Raw genomic sequence first — 23,331 nt, forward strand, 5'->3', positions numbered from 1 at the left:
GTATCTGATCCTATTGAAAGAATATTGATGATATATCATTAACAGCTACAAAAAGGCCAATTCTAAATGATCCATGCTGATCTCAACAAAACTCATTGATGTTAATTTTGTCTGAATGTATCAAGACAACAAAAGGAAACAAAATATCGAATATGTTATAACATGAAAAAAGTGAAATAGCATGCCATCAATGATAGAAGCACAAAACCTGTGGAAAAATACCCAAATGAACAGGCGCCAGATGGAGCAAAACTGTGGCGCTGACAGAATACTATGCACATGGGTCTTGTTCAAGTGGGGAGAAATGGATGCACATTCCTTTTCAGTAACCCATTGCTCATTTTTTCAGATTTGATTTAATGCTTTTCTAACTGTCTATTTTTATTATCCTTTTATGTAAGCAGTATCTAATGTAGTGTGTTTGTATCAAAGTTAACTTTTCTAATAAATAACTGAAAGTGTTTTATTTTGCCAGAAATCTAATTCAACCCTTTTTTCCTCAGGGAAGGAGACCGTCACTGTGCTCCCAGGGGCCGCCTATTTCTCGAGTGATGAGTCATTCGCCATGATCAGAGGGTGAGGTCCTCGCACAAAAGCTTTTAATAATAGGATAGTTATGCCTGACATTTATGGATTTAATCTGACAAAGTTTATTAATACTTTCAAATGTTGTTTTCTTTTAACATCACAAGTCTATAAACTTCCTGTCTATAAACTTCTTAGTGGGGCTTATCCAAAAGACAGAATAACACAACACCACAAGCCAGCGGTAGCAGCTGAGCAGCACTGGTTCAGGACACAATCATGATTTGTAACAGTGGATATTAACAAATAGCCACTGTCACCAGTAGAACAAGACAACAGCCATGCCGATATTCCCAAGGTCCCTGCCTCTTATTGATTTGCCAGCTGTCTAAGATTGTCCGCCCGCACTCCCCGCTGCATCAGTTTTGTTTGTCCACCCAGTGGAAATCCAATAGTGCGCATAAATAGCTCTGTCCAGTCACTGGCAGGGACCATACGGAACCGCGCTGGTTATGCCAGTGTGTGTGTGTGTGTGTGTGTGTTTGTGTGTGTGTGTGTGTGTCTGTGTGCGTGTGTGTGTGTGTGTGTGTGTGTGTGTGTGTGTGTGTGTGTGTGTGCTGTTAAAAGTCTAGAGTTGAAAGAATAACACAACATATGGTGGATTGTGAGCCATGTAACCAGTTACTTCTGAGACAAGAATTACATTTTCTTCTTTCATCACAAACTTTATCACTTTGCAGTCTTTGTGTTTGTGTGTAGCCCACTTGTTAACAGCAGAGAAACAAATCAAGACTCTCAGTTTTACTCTACACAGCTGTGCCTTGAATCCTAGTTTAATTTTCTACAACAGCAAGCATTCGAATGAATGATTTATTGCTCAGAAGCATTGTTGGATTTCTCACTTTTAAAATTATGTTGAAACAGAAGGTAACTTCTCTATGTGGACACGGAGTCACACATAGGTAAGTTAAAAAGTAATATCTTGCCAATTAAAATTTCCTTCAGTTTTTTGTGCTGATATTTCAAATGAGTATGGACAGAGAGACCAGGCCCCCCAATCAGCCCACTTTAACAAAAACAGAAAGGAAGGACGGGAGTTTGAAAAAATGATGAAAATCAAAGAGTTTTCTTCTTTTTGAGTGGACTGCTGAGTTCATAAGTGTTACTGATTCTGAAGCTGACAGCTGTCTTCTTCTGTCGTGTCATTCTCTGCAGAGGTCACGTCAACCTGACAATGCTGGGAGCTATGCAGGTGTCAAAACATGGAGACCTAGCCAACTGGATGATTCCAGTAAGTTTTGGCTTTTGCTGCATACATCACATCTTTTTTCCTTTCTCAAAATCCTTGCCCCCTGCTCCCCATCTGCTGTCCACCTCAATACATCGGCCTAATCCCAATTCACTCCTCTAAGTCTGTACATCTGAGTCCTCATTGACTGAAGTAGTGTTAAGAGTAGTGCGTTTGTAGGGCTGCAACTAACGACTATTTTAGTAATTGATTACTGTGATTATAATATTTACGATTAATTGATGAATCGGGGTAAACAAGGATGAGAATGCATAATAGTTACATTTTCAAAACCAAACATGCGTTGTTATTTTAGTTGATGACTATTGTTTGCTTAAAGATATATACAAAGAAACCACATATTTGAACATGCTGACCAGATGCTACTTTATAAGTTATAGCAAATTTCATAAATGTATTGTCACTTAAAGAATCAACAGTATGGGTAAAATAGTAGTGCTGCATGATTTGGGGAAAAGGTGTGATTTGCGATTAGGTGGACAATATTGCGATTGCGATTGTGCTTGCGATTTAATAAAAAAAGTTGTGTCATGATGAGTCTACAGACTTGCTTGGTTATCATGGAGAAAAATCTGAATTGCATGTGCTGATATTGCGATTGCGATTGCGATAATCGTGCAGCCCTATAAAATAGTAGAAAATATTTTATATCATCAGATTAAGGATTTCGTGGGCCTTAGTCTGGGGTGGTAATCAAATGAGGAATGGGGCGCACTATCATGACATCACAGGTTTCCTAGAACAAGAAGCACCATTAAGTAATATGAAACTCCCTCCTTTGCCAAATAATGTGGATTTAAAAGAAAAGCAGAAAATCAGCTGTTATAACCATTAAAGCGTTGTTTACAACTTAGTTTTTTGCACAAACTTCTCTTAATACTTCAACATTTGAAATGACCTTAGGTTAAGTCCCAAAGTAAGGCCTTTGGTGAGTCAAAAACACCATTAGTGTGTAATTTGCTGTCTTAAAGCCCACATACCTAATGATGATAACTGAGGACAGCTCTAAACACTCACACACTTCATGAGGGATGCATAATTCACTTAATGAGTCTTTTCTCTGTCAATGTTTTTCTTTTTGCCAAAAATGAGCAATCTTTCAATGTTTTCAAGGATCCAAACATCATTTGTACTTATCAGTAAAAGACCCCAAGGTGTTTAGGTGATTAAAAAAAGTTGCAGATGAAGTTTTTGTTTGTCAGGTAACTTTTTTGTAATTCTTACTCTGTATACTTGAATGCTTTTTGTAATGAGTGATTTGTCTTTGATGAGATTCTGTTAATTTCCCTTTTTAAATTAGAATTTGAAAACATTTGAATTGCTTTTTGTTTATTTTTAATTTTTTTTGGTCTCTCCATGTGCAGCATAGTTTGTCTTCGACAGGCATAGTTTTTATCTCTTGACATTTTTTTCTACATGTTGGTTAACATACCTTGGAACAGAAGATGCTTTTGTAAATGTACCAAGATTTAGCCTTGGGTCTTGCTCAAAAGCATTAGTAAATGCTGGTCAAGTGACAGAGGAGATGGGGTTGTTTGTGTGAGCCCAATGATATTGCTCATTGTTTCATCAGGTCAATAGATCTTAAAACACAGATGCCACAGCCCTCCTCTGTGATTACTAAGGTCAAGAACCCATTAAAGGCTGCCTTGGATAAGAGAGAGCTCGACCAGCATGCCTCCTGGCACACGGCTGTTTTCTGCTTGACTGGAGAGCATTCAGTTCCCAGTTTTATCCTTGAGCTGCTGGAGCTTTATCAAGCTGTCGTACATGAAGCAAGCTTGTACCCAGCTGTTTGCAGGAGAGGCAGGCTCTAATGTTTCTTTCCTCTTCTTATATTTCTCTATGCAGTGTCATGAACCTTTCAAGATATGTTGAAATATTTAACTTAACATAGTGCACCATTTCTTGGATGCTTCTCCCTTGTAAGCAGCCTAGTGGCTGTAAGAACAGAGTTGTAGATATTGGAATTCAGCATTGTTGTTCAAAGATAATATTTACAGTATGTGTATTTGAAGGCAGCATTATGTAAAGGAATACTGTACACGATGCTAATCTCTGATTAATTTTCTCTTTACCTTTCCAGATCTACTTACTTGTCCTTGTGATTGCTAATTAACCAGTGTTTGATAAAGCAGGCTTGGTGGATACTGAAGACCTGCAGCTGAGCTGTAATTCATTAGCAGGGAGTTTAATCTCATTTGGCCATTCAAGTGTTGGACAATTTGTGAAGGACAATTATACAGCAGCAGCACAGTCTCATACACCTCTGCACCTACAAACGCTTCCATCTCCACCACCCTATTTTAAAAGGATGTATGAAGAAGAATTGCATTTCCTGAATTCTTTGACAATGAAAATTATTCATTATCTATAGATGGGCACAAAGCGTGAAATTGGAAATGTACGTAGGTGTTGGGGGTGCCATATACTCAGCATGATTATGTTGATGTTGAACACTTTTAATATGCAAAGTGCAGTGGAACATTTTCCAGTTGAGGGCATTGAAATGCTTTTACATCTCCACTCAGCCTGAAAATCTGGGGAAACAATATTGGGAGAAGGGGTAATAGTCCAAAGCCTGGTATTCAGGATTCAGTCCACTGGTTTATCCTTGAGCAGCTGAAGCTTTGCCAAGCTGTCCTACGTGAAGCAAGCTTGTGCCCAGCTGCTAACAGGAGAGGCAGGCTCCAATATTTCTTGCCACATGTACCTCTCCATACATTTGTTCGCACAGGGTCATAAACCTTTCAAGAAATTCTGAAATATATAACTCATATTTAAAGTAACAACACATCAGATGTTAAAAACACAAAAATTACTTGTTGAATGAAAAAGCAGAGATATTCATTACCTCTGTCAAGGAGGTTATGTTTTTGGGAGAGTTTGTTTGTTTGTTTGTCTGTGAATAACATAACTCGAAAACTGTCTGGATACAGGTCTCTTCTTCAGGATTCTTTATCATTGTGAGATAGGGCTGTTTTCACCATATGTGTGTATAACTCCACGATATATGGTCGGACTACTTTGAAAAACAATACAAGACAAGGTCACAATAATTTCTGACAGATGTAAAAGTATGATCTAGATCCTGGCAATATTCTGGATACTAACATCTGGAATATGAAAAATGTACTGGGCTATCATAATTTTCAACACTGTCTGGCAACAAATTATCATACAAATCTGCAACTAACACCAAATTGTAGCAGACAGTCTGCTGAAAGGGAGTATAACATTAAAGTAGGACTAAAGTGTTGTGACATTCACAATATGCTTATATACGCAGAGGTCTGCGCTCTCTGAGTGCTTTTCTAGTTTTTTATTTGATGCCAGCAACACATTTCAAAAAAGATGGGACAGGAATAATAAAACTGAAGAAGTTGTGTACTGCAATAAAAAGGGTGACACCCTCTAACTGACCAGGTTAGTCACATGGCTGGGTATAAAAAAGCACTTAGAAGAGGTAGAGTCTCTTTGAGGTAAAGATAGAAAGGGGTTCACATCACATCATCAAGTCATAAAATGTACGGTAATAAGATAACTCAGAGATTTTATATAACCTGACAAAATACCATCAAAATATTCAGATAATCTAGGGATTTTTCAGTGCAGAAAGTGACAAGGCTGAAACCCAATACTGTGTGTCTGTGATCTTCATTAGAAACAGGCATAACTCTGTAGTGGAAATCACAGTTTCAACTCAAACTTGCTGTTGCTCTGAAGACGAAAGTGACCTTCTGTCTTGACAGCAGCACACACTTCAAAAAACAAGATGGATGGAAAACTCAGCTTTTCAGACCAAAGTTGTGTCTGATTCAGGCTATTTTGCAAATAAGAAGAGCTTCTTCTAATGGGTGTGTTTGTGACTTCTGGTGCTTTTGCGGCCTGCCCCAAGTGGACTTTTGAGGAACTGCTGTTTTTAGCACCATTGCTGCTGATTACCCCATTATCCTTTGTTTTATGATTATAAACACATTTTGCCTCTTTGGCTCCTGTGTACATTTAAATAAATTCAAAGAGAAAACATTATTTTTCTATCCATCCAGATTTCACAGCCTTAATCAGTCCTATTCTATAAACAGCATCGTTTTCCAGTTACTTTGCACATGATTTCTATTGTCTCCCTGTCACGTCCCGTCTCTCCCTTTTGATTCTTCTCATTAGTTGTCCGGGTAACGAAGGCTTGTGGCGGTCCGTCGCTATGTTATTAAATAGAGAGTGGTTTGTATCAGACAGCGGAGAACTACCAGAGATTTTGTGGAGGAGAGAGAGGAAGCCAGTTGGTTAGTGGGAACTTTTGGAATGTGAAGGGGGTCATTTTCTGTGGTGTGTCTGCCACTGACTGGAAAGTGAACACTTGCTCGACAAATGAGGATATGCTGTCGTCATGGCAACACAAAAAATGCGAGCAACCCCTATGTCTAGAAAGAAAAAATACAGCACGTGTCAAAGTATGCCTCCCTTGATGCTTATCTCATGCTTTGAAGCAACAGCTGCATGTGTTTGATGAGCAGTGCTACTGTGTGTAACATAGAAATATATATTGAATGAAGGATATAAACATCTTTGTATACAGAGGCTGCAGACTTAAACTCTCCTTCCTTTTATCCCATTTTCTTCCACGTTTGGAGAATCATTTTGTGAAAACATTTTAGTGCAGTCTCATTGCTGTCACTGTCACAAAAGGCTTTAAACCTTTATAAATAGCCTCTGTTCTTTGCCAGTGGCGACTTGTCGAGAGAGCCTTGTTGGTGGAGTGGGTCTGACTGTGTCATTGTCTCTGCTTTCCCATGTTATGATAGGTGTCATCTCAGCAGAGCTTTGACTTAAGACATCTACTGTTATCTGGGTTCAACACCACTGATGCTGCCTCCTACAGTCCACCACACTATTGCTCACTTTAAAAACCATTATGTGACTGGATGCTCCATTACTTACATCCTCTCTTAAACGCCTCTTTAATTAGCATAGGGGTTGCTTACAGTATATCTGCTGCTGGCAGGGATTAATTTCAAAGATAAAGAGTAGTAAAAAAAATTGGCAAAAAACTCTTCTTCCTGTGGGAAAAAGTGTGAGCAGATTTTCTCATTACTCGTGCTCGTTTAAAGCTGGAAAATAACATTAAAGTTCCTTTGAATCCTCATACCAGCTCTAACTGAGCATTTTTCACAAACTTGTAATTAGTTTTTCTGTATTACAATATGAGACATAACAGTACCAATTACACAGTTCTCTTAAATGGCTCTTATAATTGAGCAGCTCCAAACTTTAAAATAGAGCAACATTCTTTGCTTCCAACGAGTATTTTCATGTTTCTATGGCTTCTGTTAATGAAATAAGGAAAGATACGCGAGGTCAGGCATCCAACTACCCTAACAGAGCTGAGATTACAGCATGGTGGTCAGGAAATTAAAAAACCTGTGGGGCTTCAGTCAGACCTACAAGGTTAATATCATCAAAGCTGCATTAATTAAACTACTAAATTGCCCACACCATTGTTGCTGTCACAAGCAAAAGGTTATTTCTTTCTGTGGCTACTGTTCAGGCTTAACATTGATGCTATTAAGCTGTGTTCCTCCGGTTTGTTCTGGCAGTGAGCCAGATGCTATAGCGCCAATTCCCAAAAGTATCCAACTCTTAATATTTGGCACAATGTTACTCCCCAAGTCCAATTTTAGAAGGAAAGTAATAAAGAGGGGTCCAGTCTTAGGCTGCAGCAGGTTATTGGGCAGACAGACAGAACAAGTCCAGAGCCGAGAATTACTTCGACTAAATAAAGCTATTTTAGGGAACAGGATCATTTATTAAGAACTTATCCATTTGAAGCTTTTACCCCATCATGCATGTGCAAAACAAAAGATTTGTTGTTGTTGTTTCATCCACCAGTTCTTGTTCCTCTAAATAGGTTCCTTACACAATGAAGAATTCTTGGAAAATCTGTCATAAATCCTAGATTTTCAAACCTCTATGTTTGATGCATATGACAGAGGCTGAAATGAGAATTTTCTAAAACACCAGTGTGAGGAAAAAAAAAACTGATCTATCTGGAGATGTAAATCATGTAAAGATTAATGGGTACCAGAACAGCAGTTTAAAGCCTAAATGTTAAATAACCCCTCTTTAGAGCTCCTGTTTGGCCCCTGCACACATGTCTAAGTTACTGAGCTCTCATGGCTGATCAAGGCATTTGTCTGATGTGACTATGATTCCTTTTGTTTGTCTCTTATGAGATGGTTGCTTTTAAATTTCAGAACTTTCAGTCTTTTACATAAAGCTAATAGTTTGTTGTTGGGTTACAAAAGTAATTGGAATTAATAATTCTGTTATTGATTATATAATAATAAATTTATTTATTTATTTATTTATTTTATATATATTTCTATATCTTCTATTTCTAGAGTATCATTTGTAGTGCATGTTTTCCTGATGAGAAGTACAGCTTTGACGGAAAGTAATTGACAAAAACTGTATGTTTCCCACCTGAGATTTGAAGCAACAGCTGAAGTCATAGTCCAAATGTTTATGTACTTATTGTTTTTGAAATGTTATAAATGAATATCAGTTTTTACTAAGTTTGATTTGATGAGTGTGAGTTTTACAGCACACAGAAGCTTAATCAAAGCAGGTCACAGAACCACATGCCAATCTGTCAATCAGAGGAGAGCAAAGACCAGCCCTACTAAAAATTCAGGTCACTGACAATACCATGAAAGCAGGGGAGCCTATACATGTCAGCGGGTCTTGCTATTGTTTACTGTGTTGTGTAAGTAATGAGGTCATAAGCAATAGTGGGCCATTTTAATAATGTGAAAATGGAGTTGAATTGCTGTGCTTGTTTCTTGCTTGCTTGCTTCAGATGATGGACACATTCCTACATATGGTTCTCTGTTGTTTTATTCTACAGCTGATCACAGTGAGTTAGGTAATGTAATATGATTGTTTAATCTTTAAAAAAAGGTGGCCTACAGTTACCTTTCCCCTGCATTGTATGGAAGCAGGTGTCTAGCTCACACAGCTGGGTTTAGGAGTCCTGCTTATATCATGTCAGAGAGTCTTTTCACACACACCACCAAACACTTTTTCACTTTTGAAAAGCAGCAGGATGAGAAGTCTTGAAATTCAAAACCCAGAGTAGATACTGTTTTAATAAAAAAGACATAAGGAGTTTCATTCCCAGATGTCACGTGAGCTGCTATGGTAAGCTTCTCAATTACTGTTTTATAAGATAATATAGTCCAGCTAATTAAGAGCAACCTCTCCCATATACTCAGTCTTTGCTTTCCCCCACTTCCTCTACCCCGCCTCTACTCTCCAAGCCCTCCTTCCGCTCTCTGTTGATATCTTCTCCACCCAGCTGGCCTCCCCGGAGGCAGACAGCATCCTTATGATGCACCACACTTGGCGTATATATCCTCCGGTTATCAAGTGAGGAGCAAAGCAGGCTTTTCACATGATTGATGAGCAAATGGGATTTTAATTCAGTTACTCAGTCGTCACCCTCTGGCCATATCTGCATGTCAGCCTCCCCTATTTGGAAACCATCTTTATTGGGAACAATGAGAGAAGGAGACAAATTTCAACATGTTAGCTGTTCTTTTTGCTGTGATGATCTCCTAGGTTTCCCTGTCAAGAAGACAAGAAAAGGAAAACTAAGCACTTAGGATTTGTGAAGAAATGTTGGTCTTATAAGAAATGTACGGTCACGTATTTTCTATTTTAAGTGTATCTATAGTGTCTGCCATACATTCAGCTGTATCTTCAATCTGAGACTTGCCAGTTAACCTCTGTTTCAACCTAGCTGTCTTCATCAAACACTTGCCACAGAGAGCCATTTAGACCAAAGGCTCCCTAGAAGCGCAAAGATGGCTTCTATTATGATACTTAACTCCTGTTGCTGCTGCATCTTACTGTGACCTTTAATAGCTTTCACTGTTAAATACGTGCCCAGATTGCCCCCGCCTGCCTCATTTGTATCGAGTACCGTCAGCTCTCAGGACATGATTCATACGCCTGAAGCTTTGGATCACACTATAGTGAATGCGTTTCCCCCCACTTTCATACTTTCACTGGTATCTTTCTGTGCAGATTGCTGAGGTTTAATTTGCTCAGCTTTTTAGACATCTGTCAGTGACATTTCTGTGAGTGGCCTCAGACAAAGCCCGTGATGCAGTTGAGTTTTTAGTGCTCAAAGCACGTAAAAAATTGAAGAGCAAAATTTTTTCTCCAGGAAAAGCTCATCTGATGTGTCACATGCTGCCAGCGGTTAATACTGGACCCACCAGAGAATGTTTTGTCTACTTTATTTAGATTGAATTCTGCAATGTGTAGGTTATAACAACAAACATTCTCACTTCTAAATTTGATTTGTTATAACTTTTGTTTTTTGTTAACAGATGTTAAGTTTTGAAGTTACACTTCAAAAGGATTATGGAAAAATTGAACTAAGTAAACATTTAGGACAAGAAAAATACTCTGTCTCCTTTGGATTCTGGGTTTGGAGATTACTTCACCCTTTCTAATTGGCAAGCCTTTGTTGCTATAAGCTAACCACAATTTTCTAATGCTGCAGATTCATTCTAATCTCCTCTTCCTGTTCTTTGTCTCAGAGCCTGTGAAACTTTTCAGGGTCTTACTAGAGCAGGGATAAAACAGGGATGAACAAAGCACAGAGCTTTAGAAGATAACTTTGAATTGAAGAGACAGAGCCAAAGAGCAGATTTAAAAACTTGTATTCAGAAAAAAAGGTTGCTTTTGGGAGAGCTTTGACAAGACGAGCTTTCTGCAAGGACTTCTTCCCAACCTTGCTTTTGTTTACTGTTAGTGTGTGCTTTTGGATTGGGCTGTGTTGACAGAGCTCCTTTTTATCTTCATTTTCAGGGTAAAATGGTGAAAGGAATGGGAGGAGCCATGGATCTGGTGGCTAGTGCAGGAACCAAAGTGGTTGTCACCATGGAGCACTCAGCAAAGGTCTGTATACATGGAACAGTGATGTGTGTTGGTGTGGTTCTAACCAAATTTGCCTTTGCACATTGCCCCCCAAGAGACCTGTCTCAGGAAATGAGGATTAAATTAGCAATCTTCTTCTCCTGCGTGGTTCCTTCACTAACATAACTTGTATCTGCATCCACAGTAATCAGTGTTATGACTGATTGAAGGTAATCCGGTTAATTTATTTCTTAATGCTTCTATACCAAAGAGCACCAGTACCAGCTCATCCTAATGGGGAAGTGTGCACAAGCCATCTCCTGGTTTTTCTTGGATTGGATTCAGTATTTCAGAATAGCTGTCGAGATTTGTGCTAAAGCTACAGAAGAATAACTGCTCTGTGCAAGGAGGTGATCCAACCAAATCGGTTCACTGTTTGAAAGTCAAAATTGACATGATGCAAAGGCAACGTAACATTCAGTGCTTGAAGAAGCGTGCTGTTTTGTCCTAATGGGAGCCTGTCTGGCGCCCAGCTACGATCCAGATGGTGCAGCAGGTGAACATAAATCTAGTGCCCTGAAGCCTGTTTCCATCATGATGGGGGGTGAGATGTATGTGTATGATGGTTGCTTCTCTGGCGTCACAGCTACTTGGATTTGATGTTTTTCTTTAAGGTAGCTGACAGGGAAATGGAAGCACACATCAGCAGTACAGAATATGAATCCTAAATTCTATAGAAAGGCACAGTTGTACTAAAAAAAGACCCTGGATGAATAAATTTGGAAGCAAAGTCCCTGAATGCATAAAAAACACTGAAAGAAGTGAGTGACCCCTATCTTTTCTTACAGGGGGGGAAACACAAGATATTGGACAAATGCAGCCTGCCTTTGACAGGGAAGCAGTGTGTGGACCGCATCATCACAGAAAAGGTGTGTGAAACCATTTGTATGCTGTATTCATAAAGAGACTGTTTCTACCTTAATACTATATCTTAGTCATACCCTGTTTCAACATAAGTGGATGGATGGACTGCATTGACAGAGCCATAGAGGCAGCTGTGGCTGTGCAGTATTCATGGCCTTTGTAACAACTAGCTCACTGGTCAGTACCTGTGAATTTAAAGCTATTTGCCATTATTTTTAACAGAATTGATATTGCAAAGTATACACACAAGCACTGCTGCCATTGAAATGTGCTCCTGACATTAGGAAGCTGTGTCAGAGGCCTCTGTGATTACAAGGTTTCTTCTTCTTTTGATAATCACTCAGTCATTACAAATGTATTTGATTCATTATTATCATAACAGCAACAAAATCTCCTCATTGAGCTAATTTTATGTCCATTTCCTTCCCTGATGTGTGTGAGTCACATCCCAGCTAATCCTGATGGATTGACCCAGAGCGTTGCGGTTACCAAGCCTTCAAAAGTGCAAGAGTATAAATGTAAGAAGAAGGCCTGAGTTCCTATTTCTTTTATCTTATTAGGGTAGAACGCTGAACATTTCATCGTATAGAAATCCTATGACATTATTATTAACTACCAATGATAAATAAGGCACAGAATGAGCACAACAGAACACAGATCACATATGGCACCTTCATCTTCTCCTTTATTGCTTCCTCTTCATACAAAGCCAGAGCAGCATCAGCAAATTACTTTTATTGAATGAACTCTAATTTAATCATTTTATATATGTGAGAAGGCATGGTATTGATTTTTTTTTTTTTTGTCTTTTTTAATTTCCATGGTGTGGGTTGGGTTTCCCCTCAACAATGGGATTATCTCTGCTCCCGCCCATGCCTCTGGACCTTCCTTATGATGCTGGCTGTTGTATTGATGATGTGATCTCTTTGGTCAAAAACGCCCAGCAGATTTTGATCCAATAAATTTTGTTTTTATAATGAAGTTTTATGTATTGCTTATGTCCTGTAAATCATCTGATACTTGGAAGGCTTGGAAAACTTAAGCTTCTGTGGCTATAGGAGTAAAAACTTAGTTTGGTTTGATTGTTGTTGAGATTTGGTTTTTATAAATGCATCTGCCTTGATTTGATTTAGTTGAGGACTGAGTGTGACTATCGTGAGGAACTTCAGAGGAATACATTGGCTATATATTATATCTTCTCCAAAAACTTCTTGTTTCTTCTTTGCAATTTTTGTAGACTGATCAACTGCTGCTCAGCATTTATTAGGTCCAACCCCAACATAATACTCTTTGAAGTAGTTGCCATGTTTTGCTGTGTGTGAACAAGCAGAGGATTTAGCAGAATTGCTTTAGAGTTAACCATATTCCCTTTGATAGAAGTTGAAAAAAGTTAGATGGTGTGGAGTAAATGACTTTTGGTGTTGCTTTACCCTCTATTGACAACTTCAGCCTATAGTCTGAGACAAGTACCCATTTTTAAACACAATGTGTATTTTTATAAATCTTACTGCTCAATCTTATTCAGAAAGCTTATAAAGCCGAGCCTCCAGGCTAATCTCCATCTCCATCTTCATTGAAGCGTGAAGAGCTTTGTCTCTGCTCTGCTTCTGAATTTCATCAGTACTCCACAGTTTGAGTCCTGTATAATGTGAAGGCAGAATGTTAGAGCATGTGTAACCTTTCCAACATCTTCCTCTTCTACAACCGTGCGTTGTCATATTTTGTAGCACACACAGTGAAGGAGAGGAAAGTCTGAGGATAGGTTATTATATTATCAATAATGGTGCTTTAGATGGTGCGAGGGTGGAGTTTTCTTTTGAAGGGGAATAGGTAGATGGTGAGCAGAGGTAGATGGTTGAAAAGACACCCCTGTATGGAGGGTAGAGGGCAGTTACAGGGAAAGAAGGAAAGTCCAAAGAGGAGGTAGAAAATGTAGGCGAGACAAGAAAGAAGAGAGTCCAGAGAGAGTGGTGCTGGGTGCTGATGTGGTTTATGTGTTTCTTTGTTTTCTGGTTAATACCATGTATGCCTCTGGTGGTTACTGGCTTTAGAACCAGCTCACTGAAAACCTAACATGTCAGTCGCACAAGTCCTTTAATGTCTCCATGTTTTTGTTCTTTTTGCTCTGCTTCCTTTTCTTGTTTTTGCAACATTTCTCAGCCGGCAGATTTCTGTCGATATCTATAAAGGTTAAAGCTCTTTCTACCGGATTGCAAACACGGCACCTCGTCTTCTTTTACACCTTTCTCGTTTAATCTCCTGCTGTTTCCTGGTCCTCTATATCCATTAGAAACCTCTCATTTCATTACATCTGCAGCAGGTTACTTAGCTTATGTTCTTCTTTACTTCTTTTATTTCCCCTTCTCTCTTCACATTTTTTGAATGCGATAGATGCCATGACTTTTTTACTATACAACTGATAACATTTTATTTTTCTTTGAATACCTCAAGGCCCCCTAACATACCCTTCTTCGACATTTATAGTCTCTTAACCTTCAAGAAAATGCTGACATCTGCCTGTCAGACTGACTGCCTCTCAAAAATTGCCAAAATAATTACCCTTGGCATGAATGCTACCTCGTGCTTGTGCTGCAGTTGGCTGTAAAAATCAATAAACTGAGTTGCACACTAAAGGTGTTTTCATGTTGACGTGCAGCCAGAGAGCACAAGTATAGTATGACCATGTGAGCAAGAAGCCAAAAATACAGATGATTGAATCATGATGCTTTTACACCTGAGGTGCAGTCAGACAACATACTCCATGTCTTGTGTTATTGAAAGGCAAAATAAAGATCAAGAAACCAAGGAGCGGTTTTTCTATTAAATGCTCTGTGAAACATGATTCCTCACTAAAATATAGGTGAGAAATGTTATGGTCTTCAAATAGTATGGTTTTGGTTAAAGTAATGTGAAAGCCTTCTGAACTCCAGAGTGCATTCAAGCATTACAGTTTGCATTAATCAGATTGCTTAAGTTTGAATCATAAACCATTATTATATCATTTTAGCCACACGGTGCATTCATGAACCTCACTGTGAACCATCTGACCCTAAGAACTGTGAGAAACCGTCAGGAGGAGGTATAAGAGAAGCCTTTTTTCATGCAGCATGTTCGTCTCAATCTGGTCATTAAGTGTTTCCAGTCATTTCAAAACTGGGTACACTATTCAGTGAATTCAGAAAGTAATGAACTCTGCCTATTAAACCATAATGAGTTTGGTTTGCCAAGAATGTTGAGCACTGATTCAACCACAGAGGAAATGTTTTTCATTGTAATTAGTAAGAAGTGGCCAATGTTTCTACCAGTGCTCGAGGTGTTTACAAGTTGCACATGACAGTGGGGCTGCATTTTCACTGTAATGTATTAGTTTTACTTTCAAAACTTAAAGAGTTTCTGTGAAGCCCATAGGTTCACACCTTGAGCTCAAAGCTACAAGCAAGCAAGAGACCAGTGGCAGCTGAATGACATACAGGAGGAGTTAAGAGATCAAGCACTGCTAATGAACACAAAATGGTGAAAGAAGGACATTTCTTGCTGTGTTCACATTATTTTTCATTGCCGTTTCTACCCTTAAGAGCTTTCAAGCATGTCCACAGCTCTACACAAACATGTTTGAAGGGGCTGGATTGAGATTGTACACAGCTTCATACGTGTGTGTGTCTCTGCTCTGCTCATAGCTTTGTCACAGCACAGACTTCTATTCACAGATAAGGCAGGCAAATATGGATATTTTGAAGACATCTAATGTCATAATGATGGCAGTTATGGCCTTAGACATGACAATGGAAGTTTGGACTAAGTTACACAGAAGTTGTAGCTCCAGCTCCACTCTAAAATTGTGTTGAGAATAGCAACGTGTCAAAGTATGTATTGTATCATTCATACCCATTAAACTACTCTGAAGAAAAATGTAATGGATAAAAAGAACAGACTTTCAAAACTGTCATTACAGCAAGAAACAGCACACAAACCAAGTCAGAAGGTTTGATGGGAGGAAATGATTTCCTCTCATGTTACAGTTTGATTCCTTGAGTCCTGGTGGTGTCAACATTTAACCCGTGATTCTTCTTCTGGAGGAGAATTTTCTCTGACGGATGGTTCACGCAGATCAATAAAGGTATACGCTTAGTTATAGAATTGTGGAAATGACCCCCTGTAGAAAGCTCATTTTTTTAATGTTCCATTTTTCAGTAACCTGACAGGATGTGGACAGAGCATACAAACAGATTAGACAAGATCACCACAGCTTGTGATATTCATGCCGTAGTATCAGGCAAAGTTTCAGCCAATGGGGATTGGACTGAGTGCTATTAAAATGTGATGTGTGATGAAACCTTTCTTATTCAGAAACTTTTGAGCCTGATAAAAACTTATAATAGCCAAATTACATAACCCTGGAGACTTTTATTATTTTGTCATTACCATCAAGTATCAAATTACTTGTGTGCTCTGAGACAATAATATTGTTTTGATCACCAGAAGAAACAAGCTTCAGTAGAAAATAACAGCCTATAAAACTTGTTGCAAACAGAGCCTTTAATAATATTCATAATGGTTATCTTAAATTTGTTTTCCTTTGCTGTCTCTGTATTATTAAATATCTGGTGCTAAAATGAAAGCAGAATAAATAAATAAATAAAGGCCATCCAGACCCTGCCAAAAATGTTATTTCCATCCACATACACTCTAAAAAGATGACATGAACAAGCAGCATCTTTCTTCGTCCATGATGACCGGAGGGGATGGTAATTCCTGTGTTTCCCTTTCAGTAATGGTTTGAGATCCAGGGTGAGAGGAAACCTGTTGCCTCAGGCAGTGTCTCTGCTGCTTCTTGGACCTTTTTACCCACCAGGTTGCCATTTCTTTCCCCTTAACCACAGCGGCCCTGTTTACAAGCTTCCTCACTGGGGGCATTGCTATCAAAATGATGGATTACTGAGATTTTTGTGTACTACGTGGCACTGTGTACAGCTTAAATTGCCCACAGTGCTTTTCTGCAAAGACAATGTTCTGCATAAAAAGTCGCTCGTCTAAAAACAGCTATTCAGGGGATTATTTAAGAAAAGAAGTCACTGCTCACTCATTCACAAATGAGGCAGAGCAACTCCTGAATTATTCAATCATCGTAATGGGCCCAGAAAAGTATTATCCATGGCATTTTCCATAATGAAAGCAGTGTCAGTGACAGTGAATATAATTGCGGCAACCAATTGAAATTCTTTTATGGTCCTACTGTGAGTTTTTGTCTGAAATGACTCAAAAAACAGCACCTTGTAATTGCCGTAATGCACTGCCTGGATACAGGGCGAGCTATTCAAGTTTATTTGTTGGAGGGTAAAAGCTAATTTTCCCTCTGTCTATTGTATTTGCGTTTGTGTAACGCAGCGAGTGGGCAGAATGATGGCAGCTTTTTGTTGTAACATGACTATCAACCCACTCCTTGCCAGACATCACATGGGTCAGACTAGCAGCCTCTTACCAACTAACTGGCATCAATCTGGATAATGGTGGTAGTGAGTTTGTGAATAGAGAAGAAAGGTGACTCAAGAGCATCACAGTGAAAAGTCTGCTCTGTAAAGGCACAGCTTGTTTTTGGTATTAAATTGTCATTTCAGAAACTAGGTCAGCCTGTAGCTAATTGCTTTAACAGAGCTAAAAAGGCACAACACCTTGACACAAAATGTTCCGAGTTTGGAGCCCACTTTGGCATCATGCAGCACTGGCAGTATCTGGAAAATGCTGCAGCACCTATAGGCGTAATCACTCACAACAAATCCTTAATTATCCTCCATCATAAGTGACCCGTGTCTTCATTTAGGATGTGTGTCATTTTTTGTTACCCACAGACCCTTTTCCATGTGACATTCCATCTGTCTTGCTATGCTGGAGTGAGATATCTGCCTCCTGCCCTGTCGCTGTGTGTGTGTGGTCCTAATGAGCTGAAAGTCCTGGCGGGCTTTGTCTGGATGTGACTGTGGCTCAGCCTGTCAGTCCCTGCTGAGAGAAGCAACAGGAACCAGATCAGCTGTGTGTGCCTGGCCTGTCTTCATAGAGAATTTTCTGCATGGTGTGCATAAATAGGTATAATGATATTGACCTAGATTCTGTTTTAAAGGCTTATTGTGTAAGCTGTGCTGTATGTACACCTCGCTGATATGTTATGCCAGACATGTGTTGAGGAAAAACAGCCCGTGTGCTAAAAACATCAGCAGGTTCAGATTAAAGTACCAACTTTGACTGGTATCTCAAGGGAGGTAGAATAATGGATGGTGGAAGGGAATGATCATACTTGAAACAGGAGCCTAACTATCATGCGATTGAAGGTAGTGTACCCAGAAAGACTTAAAACTCCTGTGAAGAGTTTTTAAATGGGTATGAATAGGGGAGGGTACCAGATTAAGTACTTTTATAGGTATCTACTGAATTGTGAGTGTAATAATGAGTACTGATTCCTGTATAATCAAATGGTACCACGTTTAGGTACCCAAACGCATTTACATGACTTTGAGAGAATAATGAAGTCGGTGATTTTGCCATACTGGACATGAACACAGCATTGCAAGTTTATATATAGAGAAATAAATATGTTAAATTAAAAACTTTGAGATTTTATTATTAAAGAAATCAATATTTAATACCACATAAACACACAGAAAAGTACAGAAAATTGGTACTGTTGAGGACAGATACCAATTGCCAGGTACAAGGTATCTGTACTGTATCGTTTCAAATGTGAAAGGTACCCATCCCTAGGTTTGAAACAGACTGAAATTAATATCGATGTGTATTAAGATCAAGAAAAGCAAACACCTCATAAACATAGTCTATACCCTGGCAAACAGCTTCAAAGCTCCAACCTCGTCAAACACATCAGCCAGTTGTGTTGATTGTACACAACATTTGTCTGTATTTTACTTAAATTGTACAGAAAGGAAAAAAAAACAAACCTCCAGAACAGTTTTTTTTTTCAAATAAACAATATTTGTATAATGCCTGAAATATGTTGAATGTTGCTGAGAAAAAGCCACGATTCAATAATGTCTGCAGCTGGGGCACCCTTTGCTATAAGTGGACACTTGAGGAGGTACTACAGGTTTTTGCACTCATGATTCCTCTTAAAAAAAACCTGATGGTGGTTTCCAAAATACGAGTAATGAGGGAAAAATGTCAAGTATAGATTTTTCTTCCAGAGAGACTTCTCCAATCTTTAACAAGCCTCTAACCCCGAAGAACTGTCAGAACAGGGCAGGAGATAAGATGTCCCTTACAGGTTTGCCGTATAGGCAAGAGCATTAACAGAAGCAATAAATAGAAAGAAGAATAATCATGGTAGTGAACTGAAGGGACCCTGTGTGATATTTTTCATAGGGCCAAAAATCCTTCAACTCAGGTTCTTGACACAGAAGTCAATTTAATTACTTTGGTTGAACAAATAACGCTTGAAGAGGAATGGTTGGGCCAGTTGCCTGAAATGTCTCTAAAAAAACTAAAATTGTATGTTTTTTGTCACTACATTTTCATCAGACAGCAAATTACAAACTGTTTAGGTGAATATTTTTCAAGTATTTTGCTGTTTTGGATCCTGAAATGTAAATGACAGGTCTAGCAGAACTTCTCTTGGCAGTTTACAAAAGTTTTGCTTTCCTGTCTGTCACCATGATCGATGCCTATGGCCATCTACAGAATTTCATGACTAAGATTTCTAACTCTCTCAAGAGATGAGGATTATGAACTGTGCTCACACTGTTTGGGGCGTATTCCGCACTGGAGGGTAAGAACAACACCTCTTCATAAACAAAAAAAACACATCAGAATATCCACAGAAAGTAAGATGTACATTTTTAGTTGATGACTTTGAACTATGTTGCCTGAATAGATACTTAACCCTCTGCAGTGCTTTTGAATTCTAACTCAGTAATTTCTCTTTTTATTTTTCTCTTTTTGTTTCAAATGCAAGTGGTCCCGAGATTGAAGGACCACTCTGTGAGGCGTGTCATGGATGTGTCACCAAAAATTGCAATGTTTTTTATCCTCCGCGGACGACACTGAAGTGGTGCTCTGCCTGTCTGCGTGTGGCAGTGATGTTATTTGGGGTGTTTTGTTCTGTTTTAGGTCACTGTCATAATGGAGGCTCCCCCTCATCCTCGTGAAGAGCTCTTAGACAAAGAACAAAGAGTTTTAACCCCACATTTAAGATTTTTTTGTAGTGTCTTATCTCTCTCGTCTATCTGTTTCGGTCTGAACATCTCATCCTTTTTGTTCTCTCCCTGCCTCTCTGTTTCGCTGCCCTGTTTCTGCTCACCAGGCTGTGTTTGATGTGGATAAGACAAAAGGTCTGACTTTGATAGAAGTGTGTGAGGGGCTCACTCCAGAGGACATCAAGGCATGCACCGGCACTGAGTTTGAGGTAAGTAACCAAACAGTTTGGCCACAAGCACTTTATTTGATTCTCAAACTTCAAGCATTATAACCATGACACATCCCTCTGATCTGTCTATCCTGTAGGTGTCCGCTAACCTGAGGCCCATGCAGCAGATCTAGTGGAGCTTTTGAGGGATCTGAGAAGTGTTTGGGGCTCTCATTTCAGCTCTCTGTGATAAACAGCAAGGGATTTAACAGACTCACCAGGGTCAGAAAAGCTAATAAAGTGGAGACACTTTGTTCAGTTCCTCGGTAATCAGCGTGCAAACTTCAGAAGGATTTGTGCTCACTTATAGTCATTGAAAGAGATTGACATTATCCAAATGCATGAGTGTTTTTTTCTTTATAATCTTGTCTGATAAACAAAAAGGGAAATTACATTGCTGAGTGTACACCATTAAGTTATTGACTTTTTACTGATGACTGTAAAGCTGTTAGGACGTAATTACACAACGACAGGGAATATTCTAAATACTGTATGTCATCCAAGATGAAACTCTACTCATCCGCCCATGAGGGATGTAGACATTTGAAGATGAAATGTATTAACTGTAGATATACTAGTTACTGAAACATGCTCAATAGAGCCTAACTGTAATGAAGAAAGCTTTTGTGTAGATTAATTTTTAATTCAGCACAAAATGGATATGTGTGTAGATGTTTAAATTCGTGCCACACTGTTACCAAAATAATAAGGAATGTAAGAAAGTAAGCAGAAGGTAAAATATCAGCTGACAGTAACATGTTTGTAACAATAACCTCTGCCATAGTGTCAAAATATTGGGTATCTCTTCTGTCAGCCTCATGTATATCAGAGTCACTGAGTCAGAAAACACTGGCCTTAACATTTCATACGCAAACTGTTTTCTTCATTCTCTTTGTATATAGATAAAATACAGTCTGAAATAAAGAAGTGTTTTTGTCTTATTTCATACTATGTGTATTAAAGGTGTCTCTGAAAACATTTTCCCACATTTCAGCTCATCAAAGTCAGACAATGATCAAAAATCAAATGAGTTATCTGAGAGTGACGTCTCCTGACACTGTACAGGTTTACAGCTTTCTACATACAAACTGCACTTACATTGACATTCTTGATGTGATTTCTCCACTCGAGTAGAGAGGCGCTGCCATCACCTGAGGGCTGTTACATAACTGGAGAATTCAGCCTGTGGGCTTCTAGGGTTCAAGAAGGATCAACGGGATTGGATCATCAAGCAGGGAAATGGAAGAAAGTGACAAGGGGCTCTACCCACTGGCTGTAGGTGGGAACTAGGCAAACCCTTCATGCAGCAAATTGAGTGGTAACCTGTAAGCCTATATTTTATAACCTTTTTCTGACAGTGTTACCAAAAAAGGGGGACTGGGGATTCAGGGGATTATAAAGCTTGCCCAACAGCTATCAAAAAACATTAAAACTAATACTGGAACTGATAAAAAAAAATATCTAAAGAAATAAACCAGGGAACCAGCTTTTTAATTGAAAACAAGAAGTCATATATAAATGAAAATAAAAAGGAAAGAAAATTGTAAAACTATAATAACCTTGGTCACGACAACTGAGAAAAACTCTTAAATGTCTCAAATCAACTCATCTAGGTGCATCTACCTGCGCCACAAAGTTTCAGGAACAAATTTTATCTGGCAGAAATATTCTTTCTTGCTCTGATGGTTTTGTTGGCTTTTACAGGCTGACTGATGTAACAGATTTGTTTTAATGAGTTTCACAACCAACAAAAAATGTTGAATAGCAGTTTTAATATTAAGCCTCAGTTCATCTCTTTTTCTCCATACACTTCTATGATATTATCATCATTTAAGTTTAATTCCTGCTCTTGAGATCCTTAGGTTTTTTTAATCATGTTAGTGTGGAGAAAGAAGGAGAGCTTTGTTTCAGTGATAATTGTTATTCTACCAATTTTAACCATTACATTTGGTCAGGCTCCATGAATTTTTATCCGGTCAGAATGCGATATCAGCCAGAAAAAGTCATTGTAACCCCTCAAAGGACTCACATTATGCAAAAAACAATTAAGTCTTTTAGTGAAATTTGTGGGTCTTTGGCTTTCCTCCCAGCCCACAAAATGTAATATTTAATAACAAAACCTGTATTTAGTAGTGCTGGTGGATGTACAATCCAGACCCAGAACGAGCTGTTAGGAATTTCCAGGGTTTGCCGACGTCAGCGAGTCCCTTTTTTGACCAATCAGGAGCAAGTCTGACCTGATTTGTCCACCGGAGTAGATACCCCCGAACCACCACCCCGCCCACTCCTCTCTCCGCATCTGGAGAGAAATCTCTCCAGCAGCGGGGAGAGGAGTGTGGCTGTTTTGGGCTGTAAACAGCCACATAATTCCATGCACAAGCTTCCCATCTTGAAAGAAGACACAACTAAGTAGCTAGAGTTCATTTATCAAGGAAATGTGCCAGCTACACTCAGTAAAACTGTGCATGTGAGTGAGTCGCTTCACGGCCGACTGCTTTTCCAACTTTGGGCAGTACAACAGAGGGCTAGTAAATAGACTGGTCCTGAATCCAGGCACATTACCAACCATCCACCAACAAACCTCGGACCCTGGAAATGTGAGTATTTTAAATGCTGTGTGCTGTGGAGCAGATGTAAGGGCTTTTTTTCAGTGTCCCCCCTGTTTCTGTGTTAGCTTCAGGATGCTAACTTTGGCTGCGGTTAGCCTATAACTTTGTGAACTCAGAGCTTGGTAGTCATGGATGTGGCACCGCTCTCAGTGACGCAGAAGAGTGGGGTGGTATCAGTGGTGGCTCGTTTACATATGAAGGCCACGCTCACTAAATCAGACCGTTCGGAACAGAGGGGCTATGACAGCCTGGAAACAATGCTGCTGTGCTTGATTTATTGGCTTTTTGGACCAAAACATGTTACTACCATTTCATGAAGACATCAATGATCCACATTAAACTGCAGAAAATGAGCATAATATGGCACCTTTAACGATTTTTGATCAATATCTGATATTATTTGCGAGCATGTTAAAGATTTTTAAGCATTCCAGGTGGTTATTTTTGTTGTATTGATTTTGTGTTTGACTTGGTTTCATGATCAGCTCTTGCTGCAATGTCACTTTTCCTCAAACATGGCTTCCATCGAGGAAACAAGCCTGCTCACAGTGGAAATTCAACGTGTTGCATGCAACCATGCTATATTTTTGTAAATTTGCTCTATCTTTATTCAAAATTGACCCAGTTTG

General features: G+C 39.0%; 1 protein-coding gene across 1 annotated transcript in view; it reads left to right on the forward strand.

The window, feature by feature from the left end:
- oxct1a (3-oxoacid CoA transferase 1a) overlaps positions 1 to 21,004 on the forward strand; it is a 47,328-nt gene extending 26,324 nt beyond the window's left edge. The window contains exons 12-17 of the mRNA XM_074670041.1: positions 504 to 576; positions 1,741 to 1,816; positions 10,715 to 10,804; positions 11,611 to 11,691; positions 19,992 to 20,093; positions 20,192 to 21,004. Coding sequence (XP_074526142.1) covers positions 504 to 576; positions 1,741 to 1,816; positions 10,715 to 10,804; positions 11,611 to 11,691; positions 19,992 to 20,093; positions 20,192 to 20,227 — 458 coding nt within the window. The 3' untranslated portion in view covers positions 20,228 to 21,004. The remainder of the gene's footprint in view (positions 1 to 503; positions 577 to 1,740; positions 1,817 to 10,714; positions 10,805 to 11,610; positions 11,692 to 19,991; positions 20,094 to 20,191) is intronic.
- Positions 21,005 to 23,331: the final 2,327 nt, after the last annotated feature.

The sequence above is a fragment of the Halichoeres trimaculatus genome, unplaced genomic scaffold (assembly GCF_033239565.1).
Source record: "Halichoeres trimaculatus isolate MK-OKI-2021-1 unplaced genomic scaffold, fHalTri1.1 fHalTri1_scaffold_5, whole genome shotgun sequence".
NCBI lineage: Eukaryota > Metazoa > Chordata > Actinopteri > Labriformes > Labridae > Halichoeres > Halichoeres trimaculatus.